Below are 15,379 nucleotides of genomic sequence, written 5' to 3'. Positions count from 1 at the left end.
GGGACAGAGGGAGAGGAGGAGCAGAGGGCAGAGAAGAGCTCCTGAGCATTGGCAGTGTGAATCTGCAGACATAGAGCACAAGGTGCATCCTGGCCCAGTGAGTCGGGGATCTGGGAACTGAAGGCACGTTAATCAATGCAAGAAACTTAAGCATTTCAGTTCTCTACTTTTGACCTATAACTCTCATGAAGTTAAGGGCAGGATACAGGGCTTAGTGATAATAGGACATGCCAGATAGCTGAAGCATCCAGTATCTGACACACATATCATCCCCTGAAATATTTTGTAAATATGTCTCCCCTCAGGCAAAGGTGGAAATGGTTTCCTGGAAGAGACGTGTCTGCCAAATAACCAGATCCTAGCTTGTCAATCAAACTGCATGTCTTCCTGCTGCTGCCCAATCTTTCTTTCTTCCATTCCCTTTTCTTCTCCCATCTCAGTTACTCTTCCTCTCCATTGATGTGGGCTACCAAGGAGCATCTTTATGAATCCTGAGAGCTGACACTATAGTTTTCCATTGCTTGAATTTAATAAACATGTTAATGGTCTTAACATGGAAAAACCTGTAGAAAGTATCAGTTGTACTTTCCCAAGAATCAGGCAAATGAAGTCTAAGCCCATCCCAAGCATCACCTTCCTACTGAGAAATAGCAGCGCTCAGGTACCAGGGTAGCATCAGTCACCCTTACTCTCCGGTATTGTGTAGAATGAAATAACCTTTTTCGTGTTTTCACTTCCCACGTGCTCCTTTCATGTGCACAGCTTTCTCCCCTGCTTGCCCAAGAGACTCCTGGGAGTTGATTCTGCTATCCCATGCCTTCCTAGGGACCGTGAAAGAAGAAGCTTTGGAATACTATCAACAAATTACACTGAAAGAGCTTGTGATTCCAGTAAATTTTAATGGATTTATTTTAATGCAGAGAAAAACATCACACATAACACACTATCAATAGGACAGAAAAAAAATCAGGCAAACTTTTTATGTCATCTTCAGTCTGTAAGGTTCAGCAAGGTTTCCTTGCATTACTGTCCCCACACTCAAGTCTTTCATTAGCTGTGAATGGGTGTCCAGGACTGTGAGAGCGTTCCTGCTTTAAAACTCTCTCCTTTGTTCATCTCTTTTGCTCTGAGGTTGTACTATAGTAAGAGATCCTGATGACCTGAAAGAATCCTAATTGGAGAAGAATTCTTTGTCGGGGACACTGGCAGGCAGACAATGAAGACTTTCTTTCTCATAGCACAGGCGTAAAGGATAAGGTTTGTCACAGGGCTCGAAGGGTCCAGCACAGCAGGAATCAGTCCTGACCATTAAGTGAGCAGGTGTTGTGGGGACAGAAGTTCCTTCTAGATAGGACAATGAGGGTGAGAAAGAGGTGGCAGGAGCCATTGCATTTAGGTACTTGGATTCCAGCAAGAATGCAGTTCTGGGGAAAGCAGTCAGTTAGGAGGGATGGAACCTCAGTGATGAGTACATTATCTTCGTAGAGCTGAGCTGCATTCAGAACTCAGGGTTCATCTCCCCAGTGAGCCTCAGAGCCTGCTCATAGTACATCAGGGACTCTTGCATGTTCCCTCTCAGCTTGTGGACTAACCCAAGGAGGCTGATGCTCTCCACAAGTCGAACATCCTTTTCAATTCTTTTGTCAGCCACTTTCTCCAAAGCTATGAGTAGTTTCCTCCAGGCATAGGACGGTTCTTCTATTTGTAGACCTTTTAAGTAGTGGGTGATCGCCATGTCCTCTGATTTTTGATGAAATAACTGGTAACGGCCATAGCGGAAATGAATATCCTGCTTTATGTGCCCCCTAAGGTTCTGCATGTTCAGCGCTATCTGGAAATTTGCCTCAGCTTCTTCATATTGGCGAATGTCTGCCTGTACTTCAGCCATGCAAACATAAGCCATCTCAAACGTGGGCCTCAGATCCACAGTCTTCTGAAATTCACAGATGGCCAGTTGTGCCTTTTCCTCCATGCTGTCCCGCTCACCAGGCTCAGTCTTCAGTTGGATCATTTGTTGCTTGTAACAGAGCCCTATTTGGAAATGCAGGTAGCCAGAGTCACCTGATGATTCCAAGGCCTGCTTTAGTAGTTGGAGAGCTTGGTCTATGCAGCCTTTATTGCGGTAATACTTGGCTGCATGACGAAAGACATAGGTTCGACAGGACTCGCTACTGAGGGCTTCTTCAATGTGTCTTTCTGCTTCGTCATTTTCTCCTACACTCTGAAGTTTCAGGGCAAGATAAACTTTAATATATGGATCTGCTGGATTTAACCTAACAGCCTTCCTTAGTGGTTCCAGAGATACATTATTGTCATCATTGTCTTCACGATAGGCGGCGACAGCATAGCCAATGCTGTATTCGGGGTTTTCAGGCTCAGTTTTCAGAGCTTTTGCAAAGCAGGCCAGGGCTCGTCTACAATTCCGTCCTCCACACTTCAGCAAGGCCCAGCCTTCCTCACAGTGCATCTCGGCACACTCCATCCTGTAGCGGAAGGGATTTGCAACGTCCTTGCACGCATTCTCCACCTTGTCCAGGTAGCTCTGGGCTTCTGCCAAGCTGCCTATGTGGTAATGCACCCAGGCACAGTTGCCCCAGGTCACCAGCATTTTCTTGCCCAACTGCTCTCTCCTAGCCAAGGCTTCTGCTTCTCTCAGGCTCTGCAGGGCTTCCTCATGCTGGCCTTTCCGGTGTCTCACGTAGGCCAGGAGGTTGTGCATCCTCACTGGGCTCATGATGTCTAGGAACTCGACCTCCTCCGAGATTCTCATTTCCAAATCAGGTATGTCAGCATCTTCAAACAGCAAGCTCCACGTGAAGTGACAGCTCAGCTGAAGGAGATTCTCCTTGACCTGATCAGTACCCGCATTCTCTCTGCAAGAAGGAAGCAGGAAGATTTTTCATGGACAACCTGGCCAGAATCTGACACCATGCAAAGCACATTTTACAACATTCTTGCTTATTTCCAGGAAATCTAACATTTTGCCCATTTAGAATTTCTTGATATCTGTTTTTTACATCAAATCCTCACTTACTAGAACTGTCAGAGTCTCTTTGCACATGCACGTCCATGTACGTGTACTTACCATCTTAGCTTTTGAGTTCATCCATTTCTTCACAAAAAGAAATGGTTACAGAAATACAGGCCCAGCCGCAACCTTGTCAGACTCCTGCCCTGAGATGTGAAACTCGATAAAACTATTACCCCTTCCCCACTGTGTACAAGTAACTGCCACCTCAGCTGACCTAAGTAGGAATTATTTGTCCTTGCAGGTCCTTCCTTTTTTTTCTCAGACACAAACAGCTGGTGTCCTGTCAGAAGTAGCCTGAGTTAGAACAAATGAACATGCTTTCTGCCTTGGGACTGCTTTGTGACACTAGGGATATGATTTTCTCTGGATCTTTTTTCATTGGGCAACATGGGGGGGGGGTGACTCAACTTAGCTGTCCTCTCTAGGATTGCAAAGAATCTCTGCATTTGAAACATGCATCTACACTTCATGTGCTTTCTTGTCTCCCCATGGAGCAGGACAAGCTCTTTTCTAGAGTGTATCACCCATGCCTCGGGATCACAGTGTACACATCTGTGTATTGGGAATATCAGTGTTTCCTGTTTCTGGACTTTGGGGGATTGGTGAGGCTAAACATATAAATATTTTATAAACTCCACAGGAGTTTCCTACTTTTCTATCAGTGTTGAGAGCAAGAGATAGAATTGTGTGACTCGGGTTTGTAGACACCCACAGTAGCACCTTTGAGTATTCCATGGCTAGATGGCAATAGGCCCTTGGTCCTATTGGTAGTTGTCTGCCAGAGGTCAGAGATGCCATAGTGCTTAAATCAGCTGTCTTTTTCCTTGATCTGATCAGATGTCAAGAATAACAGCAGGAGGTGCCATACCTGTTAGGTCTGTCCCATAAAGGAACACTCTAGCTTGGAGTTCTTAAGTGTTGACAAATAGAACATGACAGCCATTTAGAAACCTCATGAATCAGCCAGCTGGACTCAGCAGCCTACCCATCCCCTATGCCTCTACCCTGATAATGTTTTGATCAAATTTCTGATGACTCTGGATACCCCCCCTTTCTGTGTTCAACGTCTACTGTAGGAACTTCATCTTATTTCTTTCAGTAAAGTTCTCATATGTCTGAATTGTGATAACCCCAGTTAAAATCCATGAGCTCCAGTTTTAAATACTACAAGACCAGAATACAGCACCATTGCCTCAAAGGAAGCTTTGTGTGACAGGCCAAAATGCTAGAAAATCTCCAAGATACTCCTGTAATAAAAGTCAGTTTTCATACAATGAATTAAAGTAACTACAAACCTAAAACAATCAAAACACTACGCACTAGCATGAGTATTCATATGAGAGAAAAAGGCATATATATTACGGAGGATGGCATTGCAGAAAGACATGGGTCAGAGCACTGAGTGCATGGTAAAGCCCTTCTACCTACAGGGGGCCTTAGAAAAATTCCATGGGCCCAGTGACTTGCAAAACAGAACTTTGGGGGCTCTATATACCTAAATAATATTTTTTCTTACATAAAAACCTCAGTTCTCCATTCTTCCTTTCCTCCTGCCCCCAACATCCCCTTCTTTTCACCCTCCATCCATTCCTCAGAAGGTAAGGTGTTCTTTGGGGACTCAACAAAGTATGGCAAACCAAGTTGAGTCAGGACCAAGACCATTCCCTCTGTTTCAAGGTTGAGTAAGGTAATCCACCATAAGGAATGTGCTCCAAAACATCAGTTCATTACCTGAAATAGGTCCTGATCCCACTATCAGGGAGCCCCACAATAGATCAAGATACATGACTGTCACCCCACATTCAGAGAATCTATTTCAACACAACTATCAATCCATAGTCTTTGAGTTTCAACTAGCTCTGGTCAGCTGTCTTTATGATTTTCCCACCATGCCCTTCACCCCTCCCCCAGTCTTGTTCATATGATCCCTTCTCCCTCTCTTCAACTGAATGCCAGGAGCTAAGCCCAGTGCTTGGATGTGGGTCACTGCATCTGCTTCCATCAATTACTAGATGTAATTCTGTGATGACAAGTAGTGTAGTCAGCACTAAAAAGCAGTGACTTCTTGAAATTTGCAGACAAACGGATGGAACTAGAAAAAGCTTCCTGACTGAAATAACCCAGTCCCAGAAATACAAACACAGTATGTACTCACTCATAGTGGATATTAGGCATTCTGGCAGCGTTCTGAAAAATTGAGATAGAAGAAAGAGAAGAACACAACACTTCCCTAGCAAATGTAGACTCTTAGAAGTGACAATCTGGAAGCAACTACTCTGAGACAGGTACCTTTGATTTAGAGAAGCACACATCTCAGTAAGGGACTCCATGGATAGATGTCCCTTCCATTTTGGAAATCTTAGAATCTTTTGATTAGTTTTGAATGCCATTTCTCTATGTAAGACCAGAGAAAGAATTCACCTCTAAAATTTTTGAAAATTTCATTGGCTTGAATGACCAAAGATGAGCTGCTCAAAGATGATAACAATGGACAGGAAACATACAGATCAGATAGAAAGAGCCAGTGAGGCCTCATGATACTCAAAGAGCAATGAACAACCAGTACACTGGGGATGGGAGAGCTGGTATCCCCCCGGCTAGGCTGTACAGCACCAGATATCCAATCCTGATACCATACCTAACAAGAAACAGTATAAGGACTGGACAGGTACACACACATATCTATGTTTATATATGTGCATACATTAACAATCAATGAAAACAGGAGGCAACGATTCTGGAGCAGAGTTGGAAGGGTAAATGTGAGGGCCTTGAAATAGGAAAGGAAAAAAAGTAGAAATGTAATTATATATTAATCACAAATATAAACAAAAACCTTGTTTACTTTACATTAAAGTAAATGAAGAACAAGCAAAAACAATTTTTTTAAAGCAGTCATAACTATCAGGAAATGACGTTTTAGGGGCTTCTTCTAAGCCTTGTTCTCTCCATGTTTCTCCTTATCTCACGGAATTTCAATTGTGTTTGTGGAGGGGCTGCAAATGCCAAGGCCCACCTATGAAGGCCGGTGGACAGCATTAGGCGCTGGTCTTCACCTGCTTGTTTTCTGAGAAGGAAAGACAGTGGTCTGCAGCTCTGCTCTCAGTAATTGCACTGAGACTGCCATTCTCCCACTTCCTTGGCAAGCCCTTTACCACTGAGCCATCTCTCCAGCACCAGTCTAGGTCTCCAAGGGAAACAACTGTGAAGCTTCTTCCTCCTGTCACATGATATTTCAGATCTTACAGGGACTTGCATGAGATTGAGGTCCCAGAGAGAGCAGCATCAGTGACCATGATCGAAGCTTGTTGAGTAAAAACACTGACAGCCCTTCCTTCCCTTGGCTTCAAGCAATGGACAGAGGATGCTTAAAATGTCCTTGATGTACCAACCAGCAGAGGTATCACAGCTCTTTGTTCATGCCTTATAAAGGGTCATGAGCTTCATGGACCAGTTCTCTTTGGGCTTATCCCTCATCTCACTTGTCCATTCTAATTTCCACAGCACTGTTTCATAATAAAATATTTCTATTTCTCTTTCTAATTATATACCCCTGGTAGAGTTCTATTGATGATGGGCACAATTATTTGAATATTTGAATAGTGCCTCTGGAAATGGTTGGCAGTTGTCCCTGTACTCAAGTCTTTACTGATAACATTTGGTAAGCCAGGTTAGAAAGAGTTAAATGCAGAAGTTTTTTTTTTATAGTCTCTGTGTCTTCCTGTCTGTCAGTCTCTCTGTCCCCCTCTGTCTCACTCTGTTTCTCTCCTCTTGTTCTGTCTCTGTCTGTTGAGCAGCACAAAGTCCTTGTCCCCTTAGATGAGCACGAATGAAACCAGCAATGATAGACACATAGGATTGTTTCTTCAATAAGAAATATGATAATAATACTGACGAATATCTTGCATATCACCATAGAACCTTCATCTGGTGATGGATGGAGATAGAAACAGAGACCCTTACTGGAGCACTGGACTGAGCTTCCAAGGTCCCAATGAGGAACAGAAGGAGGGAGAACATGAGCAAGGAAGTCAGAACCACGAGGGGTGCACCCACCCACTGAGACAGTGGGGCTGATCTATTGGGAGCTCACCAAGGCCAGCTGGACTGTGACAGAAAAAGCATGGGATAACACCGGAATCTCTGAACATGGCGAACAATGAGGGCTGATGAGAAGCCAAGGACGATGGCACGGGGTTTTGATCCTACTTAATGTTCTGGCTTTGTGGGAGCCTAGCCAGTTTGGATGTTCACTTTCCTAGATATGGATGGAGGGGGGAGGACCTTGGACTTTCCACAGGGCAGGGAACCCTGACTGCTCTTTGGACTGGAGAGGGAGGGGGAGAGGAGTGGGGGGAGGGGGAGAAGGGTGGGAAGAGGGGGAGGGGATTAGGAGGCTGGGAAAAGGCGGAAACTTTTTTTTCCTTTTTTTCAATAAAATAAAATTAAAAATAAAAAAAAGAAATATGGATAAATTGTTTTTCCACCCTGAAGGCTGGGAATAGAGATCATTAAAAGCCTGGTGAATGTGCTCTCTGTAGAGCCAGATATGCAATGTTCTCACATCAGGATCAGAGGTGGTCAATAGCTAGGTGACCTTTGCTTTATCTGTATAGCCAAAGTCTCCTCAAGCTCCCAAATCAGGGAGGGATGTATCTAATGCCCAAAAATAACCTCTATGCTATCTGTATGACTGACACCTCACAGAATCCTTCCCTGAGCCCTTAAGGCAACACATAAAAGCTACCTCTACAACCCATCTTATTAAAAGTACTTGGAATTGAGATCCAGTGCAATTATGCCTCCTTTTGGACAGTGCATTGTATTACACCAAAGAACTTTTTTTTTTTTTTTCAAATTCAATTGGGCTTAATTTAATATTCTCACAACAAACTGTGTGGGGTTCAGACTCCAGTGAAGAGTTCAAGAATAAGAATATTAAAATGTAGATTCCAGAAATATAAATTTAGAAATAAAAAAAAGATTGTAAGTCTAGTAAAATGAGAACAGACTGTCAGCAGCTCTCTCAAGAGTTTGAGGATGAGCTATTAACAAGGGGTTATTTTGCTTTACAACCCATAGCTCTATGTACAAGGCCAAAGCATCTCTCTGCAAACTGAGAGCTAGCCTAAGGAGTCAACTGTTAGGAAGTAGATATACAACCGGTGGGTTAAGCCTTATACCGCTATATGAAATTGACAACATCAAAGGGGACAACACAGGGCTTCAGTAAACACCTCCTGAACATTCCAAGGAAGACAATTGAGATTAAGTATAAACATTGGTTATGGAGTCTGTAAAATAAGGCAATCTGTATCTAAGTTTACTGTAGGAGGTACTTCTGTTTATGTGTTGCTTTCTTTGGTTAATGAATAAAGAAACTGCCTTGGCCTTTGATAGGGCAGAACTTAGGTAGGCAGGAAAAACAGAACTCAACGCTACGAGGAAGACAGCAGAGTCAGAGAGCCACCATGGAGCCGCCAGAGTCAGACATGCTGAATCTTTCCTGGTAAGCCACTGCCACGTGGCAATATACAGATTAATAGAAATGGGTTAAATCAAGATGTTAGAGTTAGCCAAGAAGAAGCTAGAGCAAATGGGCCAAGCAGTGTTTTAATTAATACAATTTCTGTGTGGTTATTTCAGGGCTCAGCTAATAGGGACAAACAAGCCACCTCTCCCTAAAACAACTGCCACTTCAACGTGATCACTAAATCTACATAAAACCTGAGAGGGCTTGAAAAAGGAATTCTAGAAAGAAAAATATACGGGTACATAAAGTTTAACACAGCTTTTTGCTGTTTGCTGGTAGTGTTTAATGGCTCCTTTGAGAGAGATTTTCCTGACTCAGCAGTTGCAGCAGGAAAAAAAAACGGCCTTTTACCTCAGCCTAAATTAATCCATCTCTGCCTGAGGTCTCAGCTAGCTGATAAGCTTTGTGTGCCCAATGGAGATTTTTTACTTTATTTTTTACTGGATTCTTGTTTCTGAAATAAAGATTGTTTCTGGTTTATTAGACTTTGGTTGTCTATCCCTACCTTTGCATGACCCCGCTGGACCCAACATCTAGAAGTGTAAACAACACTGGATGACTAAGGTGTGTTCAACTACATTTCTTTCTTGCCTCATGCAGGGCATTACTCTGCTGGCCATGGCATTTGCAGAGAGTACAGCATCTCTTCTTCTCTGATTCTCTGTCTCTATCTATGAAAGCACTAAATGCATGTTTATTCCTTCTGTTTTTGGGTATGTAAAAATGGTGATCATTTTTCTATAGAAACATTAACATAGTTTAGGGCGATCAAATTCAATCCTGCTTTTCTTTGATTTCCCTGCCTACAGCAACCCACAGCAGGAATTAGAGACTGTGTCCTCACTTTATGAGAAATAAAGACATTGGCATGGTAGCTAAGAACACTTTGAAATCTGGACGCCATCTGTCTATGGAGATCTGCCTTGACTGGGAGGCCCCCAAGGATCCTTGTGGGGAGCTGTGCCCCAAGGGAGAGGCACATGCTCTTGTGGATAAGCACTTGCAGCAGGAAAGCTGAGCTGCACAGAGGCAGCCGCCATTTGTGTGGGCAACGGGGACAGAGAGCAACCTGGATCCCACTGCACACGTGCAATTGGAGTTCTCAGCATCCAGCCTCCCCTGTACACTTGGAGATCTCAGCATCCAGCCTCCCCTGTGCACTTGGAGATCTCCAGCCTTTCACAAACTGCAGGCACTCAATTGCAAAACACAGTCCTAGCAACCTGCTAGAGTCATGGGAAATGTAGCCCCAGGCACAGCTTAATCACTAGACCTATGACCATGACTGTCACCTGACAGCTCTTAATGTCTTCTGCCCCCTTGTTTATTTTATTTCACAATTTTATACCTCTGTGTTTTCTATATTTTTCTTTTCATACAACCGAAGCTCTCAGCCTCCTCCATACTCTCGTTCTGTACATGTTTCTATGTGCAAGAATATAAAATAGTTGCCTTTGAAAGAGATGATCTCTATAGCCCTAGATTTTAAAGAAAACAACTCTACAGACTGACATTTTCAACTCAAAAAGCAGTATCAACATAAAACAAGAGACATTTACATAAAAAGACTTAACATGGAAGCAGTTAGTGGTGTACATGCCTTTAATCCCAGCACTCAGAGGCAGAGTTTACAGATCTCTGTGAGTTTACAATGAGCCTAATCTACAAGAGCTAGATCCATGATAGGCTCCAAAACTACAGAGAAACTCTGACTTGAAAAACAAAACCAAAAATACCCAGAAACCAAAAAAATAAAAAAGACTACACGGTGACTAGTACTTCTTTATATTTTATATATGTGTATGGATATAAAATTACATACATATATGCATAAACTCCTGGTGGTATTTAGTTTCTTGCAGGAAAATAATTAAATATTTCATATCAAATATAATAAAATTTCCTCATTTTGTCTCTTACTAAGGGACAGAAAAAAATGTGTCCTCTCTTGGGTTAACCCAGTCAGGGATGGGCCAAAGGACTTGATCCAGTAACCTTGAACAGCATCTCCAAAGATTCACTGGGTGTCTCTAGGTCCATCCCAAGAGCAATGAAGGTGTGGGGTTAGGAGATTGGATGGAAGATACTCTAAGCAGCTGCTCTCTTTTAGGACTCTAAGTACATAGAGTGGTAACTTATTGTGTTGTAGGAGTTCGCATGTTTATCTCGACTACCCAGAACCAAACTGACCACACAGACACTGTATTAATTAATCACTGCTTAGCCCATTAGCTTTAACTTCTTATTGGCCAACTCTTACATCTTAATTTAACCCATTTCCAGTAATCTGTGTATCACAATATGGCTGTGACTTACTGACAAGATTCTGAACAGAGTCTGTCTCTGGTGGAGTTACATGAGTTCTCTCTGACTCTGCTTTCTTTCTCCCAGCATAAAGTTTGGTTTTCCTCACCTAGCTCTGATCTACCCTATCACAGGCCCAAAGCAGCTTTAACCAATGGTATTCACAGCATATAGAAGGAAATCCCACATAATTATTCCACTCCTGAAGTTCTCGTTGGTAATTGTCTCTCTCCATGGGATGAGCATGCTAATGTGTCAACCAGGGATTTGAACTACATGTCTGAGACAGTCTTAAAAACTCTAGCAAGTATTCTTTCACTCATCCAGCCCCATACCCACATTATAATCATTGAACAAATTCTCTGGTCCATCAGTACAATTAGTATCCTTGTTCCCTTTTCAGTAGTAAAAAGAGAACCCATAAGACATAACAAATGATTGCAAGCAGACTCATCAGACCTGGTCACAAGCAAATGTCTGTGTCCTGGGTTCACTCAACCTGCAGAGCAGGGAAATCCTTACCCCATAGTGGCTGTGAAGGTGGCTGCAGTTGTCTGAGTTTTCACCAAAACAGGACTCCTCAGGATCCTTCCTTGATGCTCTGCTCTCTTCTGACCTTCGCACCAACTGGGCTTCTCATATATAAGCTGGGAAGAGTGCTATAAAATGAGGTGTGGTGTGGCATACACCAGTGGGAAAATGAAACTGGAAACTGAAACAAAAGCCTTCAGGTTTCTCGTCAGCGAAACTGTGGACAACCAGGTATTGGCCTTCCTGTTCTCTACTCTGAACTGATAAGGAGAAAACTCTGGAAGAGACTGACATGTCAATTCCCCTCTCTGTCCAGAGAGAGACATCCGTGTACCAGGAGATGCTGTTACAAAGGGGTTGATGGAGGCAATGTGAACATAAAGGACCAGACTTGCATCTTCACAATTTTTTCATCAAAAGTCCTGATATTCTGCACTTACTCTTTGGAAGTGAGACTATAGTCATGTTGATTTGATGGGATGGCAAATGGAAGTTTAGGGATACAAGAGTCCATCTGCAAGTTGGTTCCTCTACAGTCTGGAAGTAGTCCATACCACTTGGCTTGCTGTGTGGCTTTCCTTATCAACTTCTGCAGATTCTATCCATGCATGTGCACTTCCCTCTGCAGATCTTCTCAGTGTACCTGAGGCTTTACTAGTTAAATAGTAGGCCTCGGGCAAATAACGAACTCTTTAATATAAGCAGAAGGGTTAGTAGAAAAGGAACCTGGCCTCTTTTCTATCTGAGAGAGATCTGAAAGAGAAAAGGGAACATGAACTTTTATAATGCTATTGATTCCTGCTACCTCCCGGAGAGGGCAGAAGAGGACAAGCTATGTTGGTATTTGGCACAGGAGGAGACTGGGGAGGATTGGGAGGTGGTAGCCCAGTGTGCAGAGGGAGTTTATTGGTGGAAAGTTGGGGTAGGATGGGGAGGGTGAGGAAGAGAGGAAGGTGGGTAAGGTGGAAGTTGACCTTGAACTTCCAGATTGGCAAGGAAGGGGGTAGACAGTGAAGGAGAGAAATATAAAAAATGTTGATTCATAGGAGGGGGTTGGATAGTGTGGGCTTGAGGGAGTAGTGGAGTGGCCAGTGCCTCTGGCTGCATGGTCCAGCTAAAATTATTGGGGTCACAATTCCCAGATGACTGGAAATTTGGAGGCGTTGTGCTCCAAGACCAGTGCCGTGAGACACAGGCTACTAATAAAAGGGAAAGAGCACAGAGCCGAAAAACCATGGACATATGTAAGCTCGCCCATTTTTCCTGAAGGCGACAAAAATTTTCTAGGTTCCAGAGGACGGTAAGCCCAAGGCTTCCTTCTGGTATCCCATTGTCAAGATAGTATTGAGGCCAAATCTTAGATGCATAGGGAAAGTAGCCATTCGGGACAGATTGTATTGGACAGCCACAATTTATAAAGATTTTGTAAGAGGCATCTCAGGGGTGACAGCGGATCTGGCTTTGAACTGCAAATGCCCACGTTAAAGTCTGTGCCCAACTGCGTGTCCTAACTCTATTACAGTGTGTCCCCTAAAATAGCTCTTCGGTGTAAGTGGGCCAAGGAAATTGAATGCTAGGTGTCCCTAAAGCAAACAGAGTCCATCTCAGCTAGACCCGGTCTTGCTGGTCTAGCTGCTGAGGTCAGACCTCAAGGTGCAGGCCCGCAGCTTCCACAATAGTCCAATAATCGAAAAAAGCAAGTACAAATGGGTCCCTCCAAACTCCTATAGCACAGACAACCAAAAGGGACCCACCAAGACGCAGCTCTGTAGCCTGGGAGCAAATTTTAGAGGGGCATGGAGAGCTCAGATTGTAGACTAGGGGGCTTTTGACATGTAGCCTACGGCCATGCAGAATGGCCACCCTTCCCAGTGGGACCTCCAAGATGTTAGGAATTTTGCTAACGGGAGTGCTCTGCTGATGCAAAAAACCCAATCAAGCCAAATTACAAGTCAAATTTACAAATATCCAAATTTAATGGGACTCCTGTGCTCTTGGGTGGCTGCAAAGGGAAACCAGGATACCGGGAATGTAGTTATGGGCTGGAGGGGGGTAGTGGACGAAAGAGACCACGAGGGAACTTTCAGTGGAAGCAGTTTAAATAGACTGGGGCAGTGGTCAAAATTTTGGCAGGCTGTCTTGACCCTGATCCAGGGAATGGTCAGGGCTTGGCAGGCACAGAGACGGGGCCTCCAAAAATGGAGACCAAAGAATAGGGCTTACAGTCACAAACACTTTAGCCAATGGATAGAGCCAGAAAATACACCAACATCGCTCAGCCCTCATGCCACCCAGGCTGAAAAATGGTTTTCAACTGGGAGAGGAAGGGAGGCTTCCCTACAAGATCGTTGTGGAGAAGTCTGTGCCATACCCAAGTCAGGGCCTATGATTAAGTCCCAAGCCCTGCTATAGCAGTGATCTGTGTTGTTGTCCACGGCCTAGTTATAACCAAAGACCATGTGGATATCTGGTGTCTGTGCTGTCACCTGAGGCCATAGTGACATTTGTGGTCAGGGTGGCCTGCAAGGGCCTTGTCTGGGTCCATGGTGCTAATGCATTCTTTGTTCTAGCTCAATCTGTGCCCTCAGCATCCATCAAAGGCCATGGGGATATCCTTGGTCTCTGCCGATGCATGAAGCCATCAGTATCTGTAGGATGTGCTGCTGTAGGGTACCAGATTGTTGTGGGTTGCCATCTTGATGTCCTCTGACAGGTAGCCTATGACAATTGGTTCTCGGTTAGTGGTCTAATTGAAGCATAGGGCTGTGTTTGTGATCTATAGTGTCCCCAGAATTAGAGTGGGGCATCACGACCCATGTCCCCACTGAATGGAAAGAGCACAGAGACAACTTTTGTGGTGAAAGTGATATCGATGTCTGCAGAGGCAGGGTTGAGAGGGGAAGATATGGAAGGCGTTTGTGGCAGACAATGGACCTCCCAAACTGTCTTCCCCTAAAACACATAACAGCCTAGACAGAGAGCCACCAAAGAAAACTCATAAAAAGTGTGACAAAGTGTGATGTCAATCATCTGTCATGTCAGCTACCCTACATCAACTCTTTTTTTCCCACCTTTAAAACCAGAACTCCACAGGCAGAAACTGGAGGATATCTGAGTTCAAGACCAACCTGGTCTACAGAGGGAGTTCTAGAACAGTCAGAGCCACACATTGAAATTCAGTCTCAAAAAACCAAAATGAATGAAGCAGTGAGTAAATAAATATAAGAAAACTTGTGAAAGAGCTGAAGACTAGCTGTTATGATTGTTCGTTACTTTAAGAAACAAACCACGGCCACTCCATGTATCCCGCCTTCCATAGCCATCTTGGCTTCTTTCCTTGCTCCCTTTTCTGCTGTCCCTTTATCTCTCTCCCTCTGTCCTCTTTTCCTTCTTTTTTTCTCTTTCTCCCTCTGTCTGTCTGTCTCTCTCTCTCTTTCTCACCCCCTTTTCCAATTTTTCCTTTTCCTCCATAATTTAACTAATAAATGTCTAATTCTATTCTGTATGATGTATCTGTCCTTGTTCTGTCTGTCCATGTGCCTACACTGCTTGCCACCGGGAGCTTGTATCTTCGCCAGGAACTTGCACTTTCCAGGGGACTCACAGTCTGCAGGACCAGCCCGCTGCTGCATGGCTGGGGCCAGCCACCTTGGTTTGTGGACTCGCCAAAAGCTGCCTTGTACCCGCAACATAAATCATACACTATCTCTCCTCAATCCATAGCTTCTGAGCTTCTGGTGAATGTGTGGGAGAGGAAGGATTCAGTGTATTTCTGGGATTGGGCACTAAGAATTTGGCGATGCTCCAAATACGATATAGATAACACAAAGTGAAATTTGTGTTTTTCTTGTTTGTTTACTTCTGGTGTAAGTTTACAAGGCAGAGTGGACATGAAAGGACTGTCAAGATCAGAGTGTATGATATAAACCTCCCAGATAATCAATAAAAGATGGTATGTGGTGAATAAAGATTACCATATG

General features: G+C 43.8%; 1 protein-coding gene across 1 annotated transcript; it reads right to left on the bottom strand.

Annotated features, from left to right (window-relative positions):
- Positions 1–898: 898 nt before the first annotated feature.
- LOC121454125 (interferon-induced protein with tetratricopeptide repeats 1-like) lies at positions 899–13,944 on the bottom strand. Its single transcript, XM_041661330.1, has 2 exons — positions 13,886–13,944; positions 899–2,873 (listed from the first exon to the last, which is right to left on the bottom strand). The coding sequence occupies exons 1-2, from the start codon at positions 13,942–13,944 to the stop codon at positions 1,499–1,501; spliced, it is 1,434 nt and encodes a 477-aa protein (XP_041517264.1). The 3' UTR covers positions 899–1,498.
- Positions 13,945–15,379: the final 1,435 nt, after the last annotated feature.

The sequence above is a fragment of the Microtus oregoni genome, unplaced genomic scaffold, assembly GCF_018167655.1.
Source record: "Microtus oregoni isolate MIOR12 unplaced genomic scaffold, Mior012 000012F_ref0000307, whole genome shotgun sequence".
NCBI classification, from domain to species: domain Eukaryota; kingdom Metazoa; phylum Chordata; class Mammalia; order Rodentia; family Cricetidae; genus Microtus; species Microtus oregoni.
This window is presented reverse-complemented; position numbering and strand designations above follow the sequence as displayed.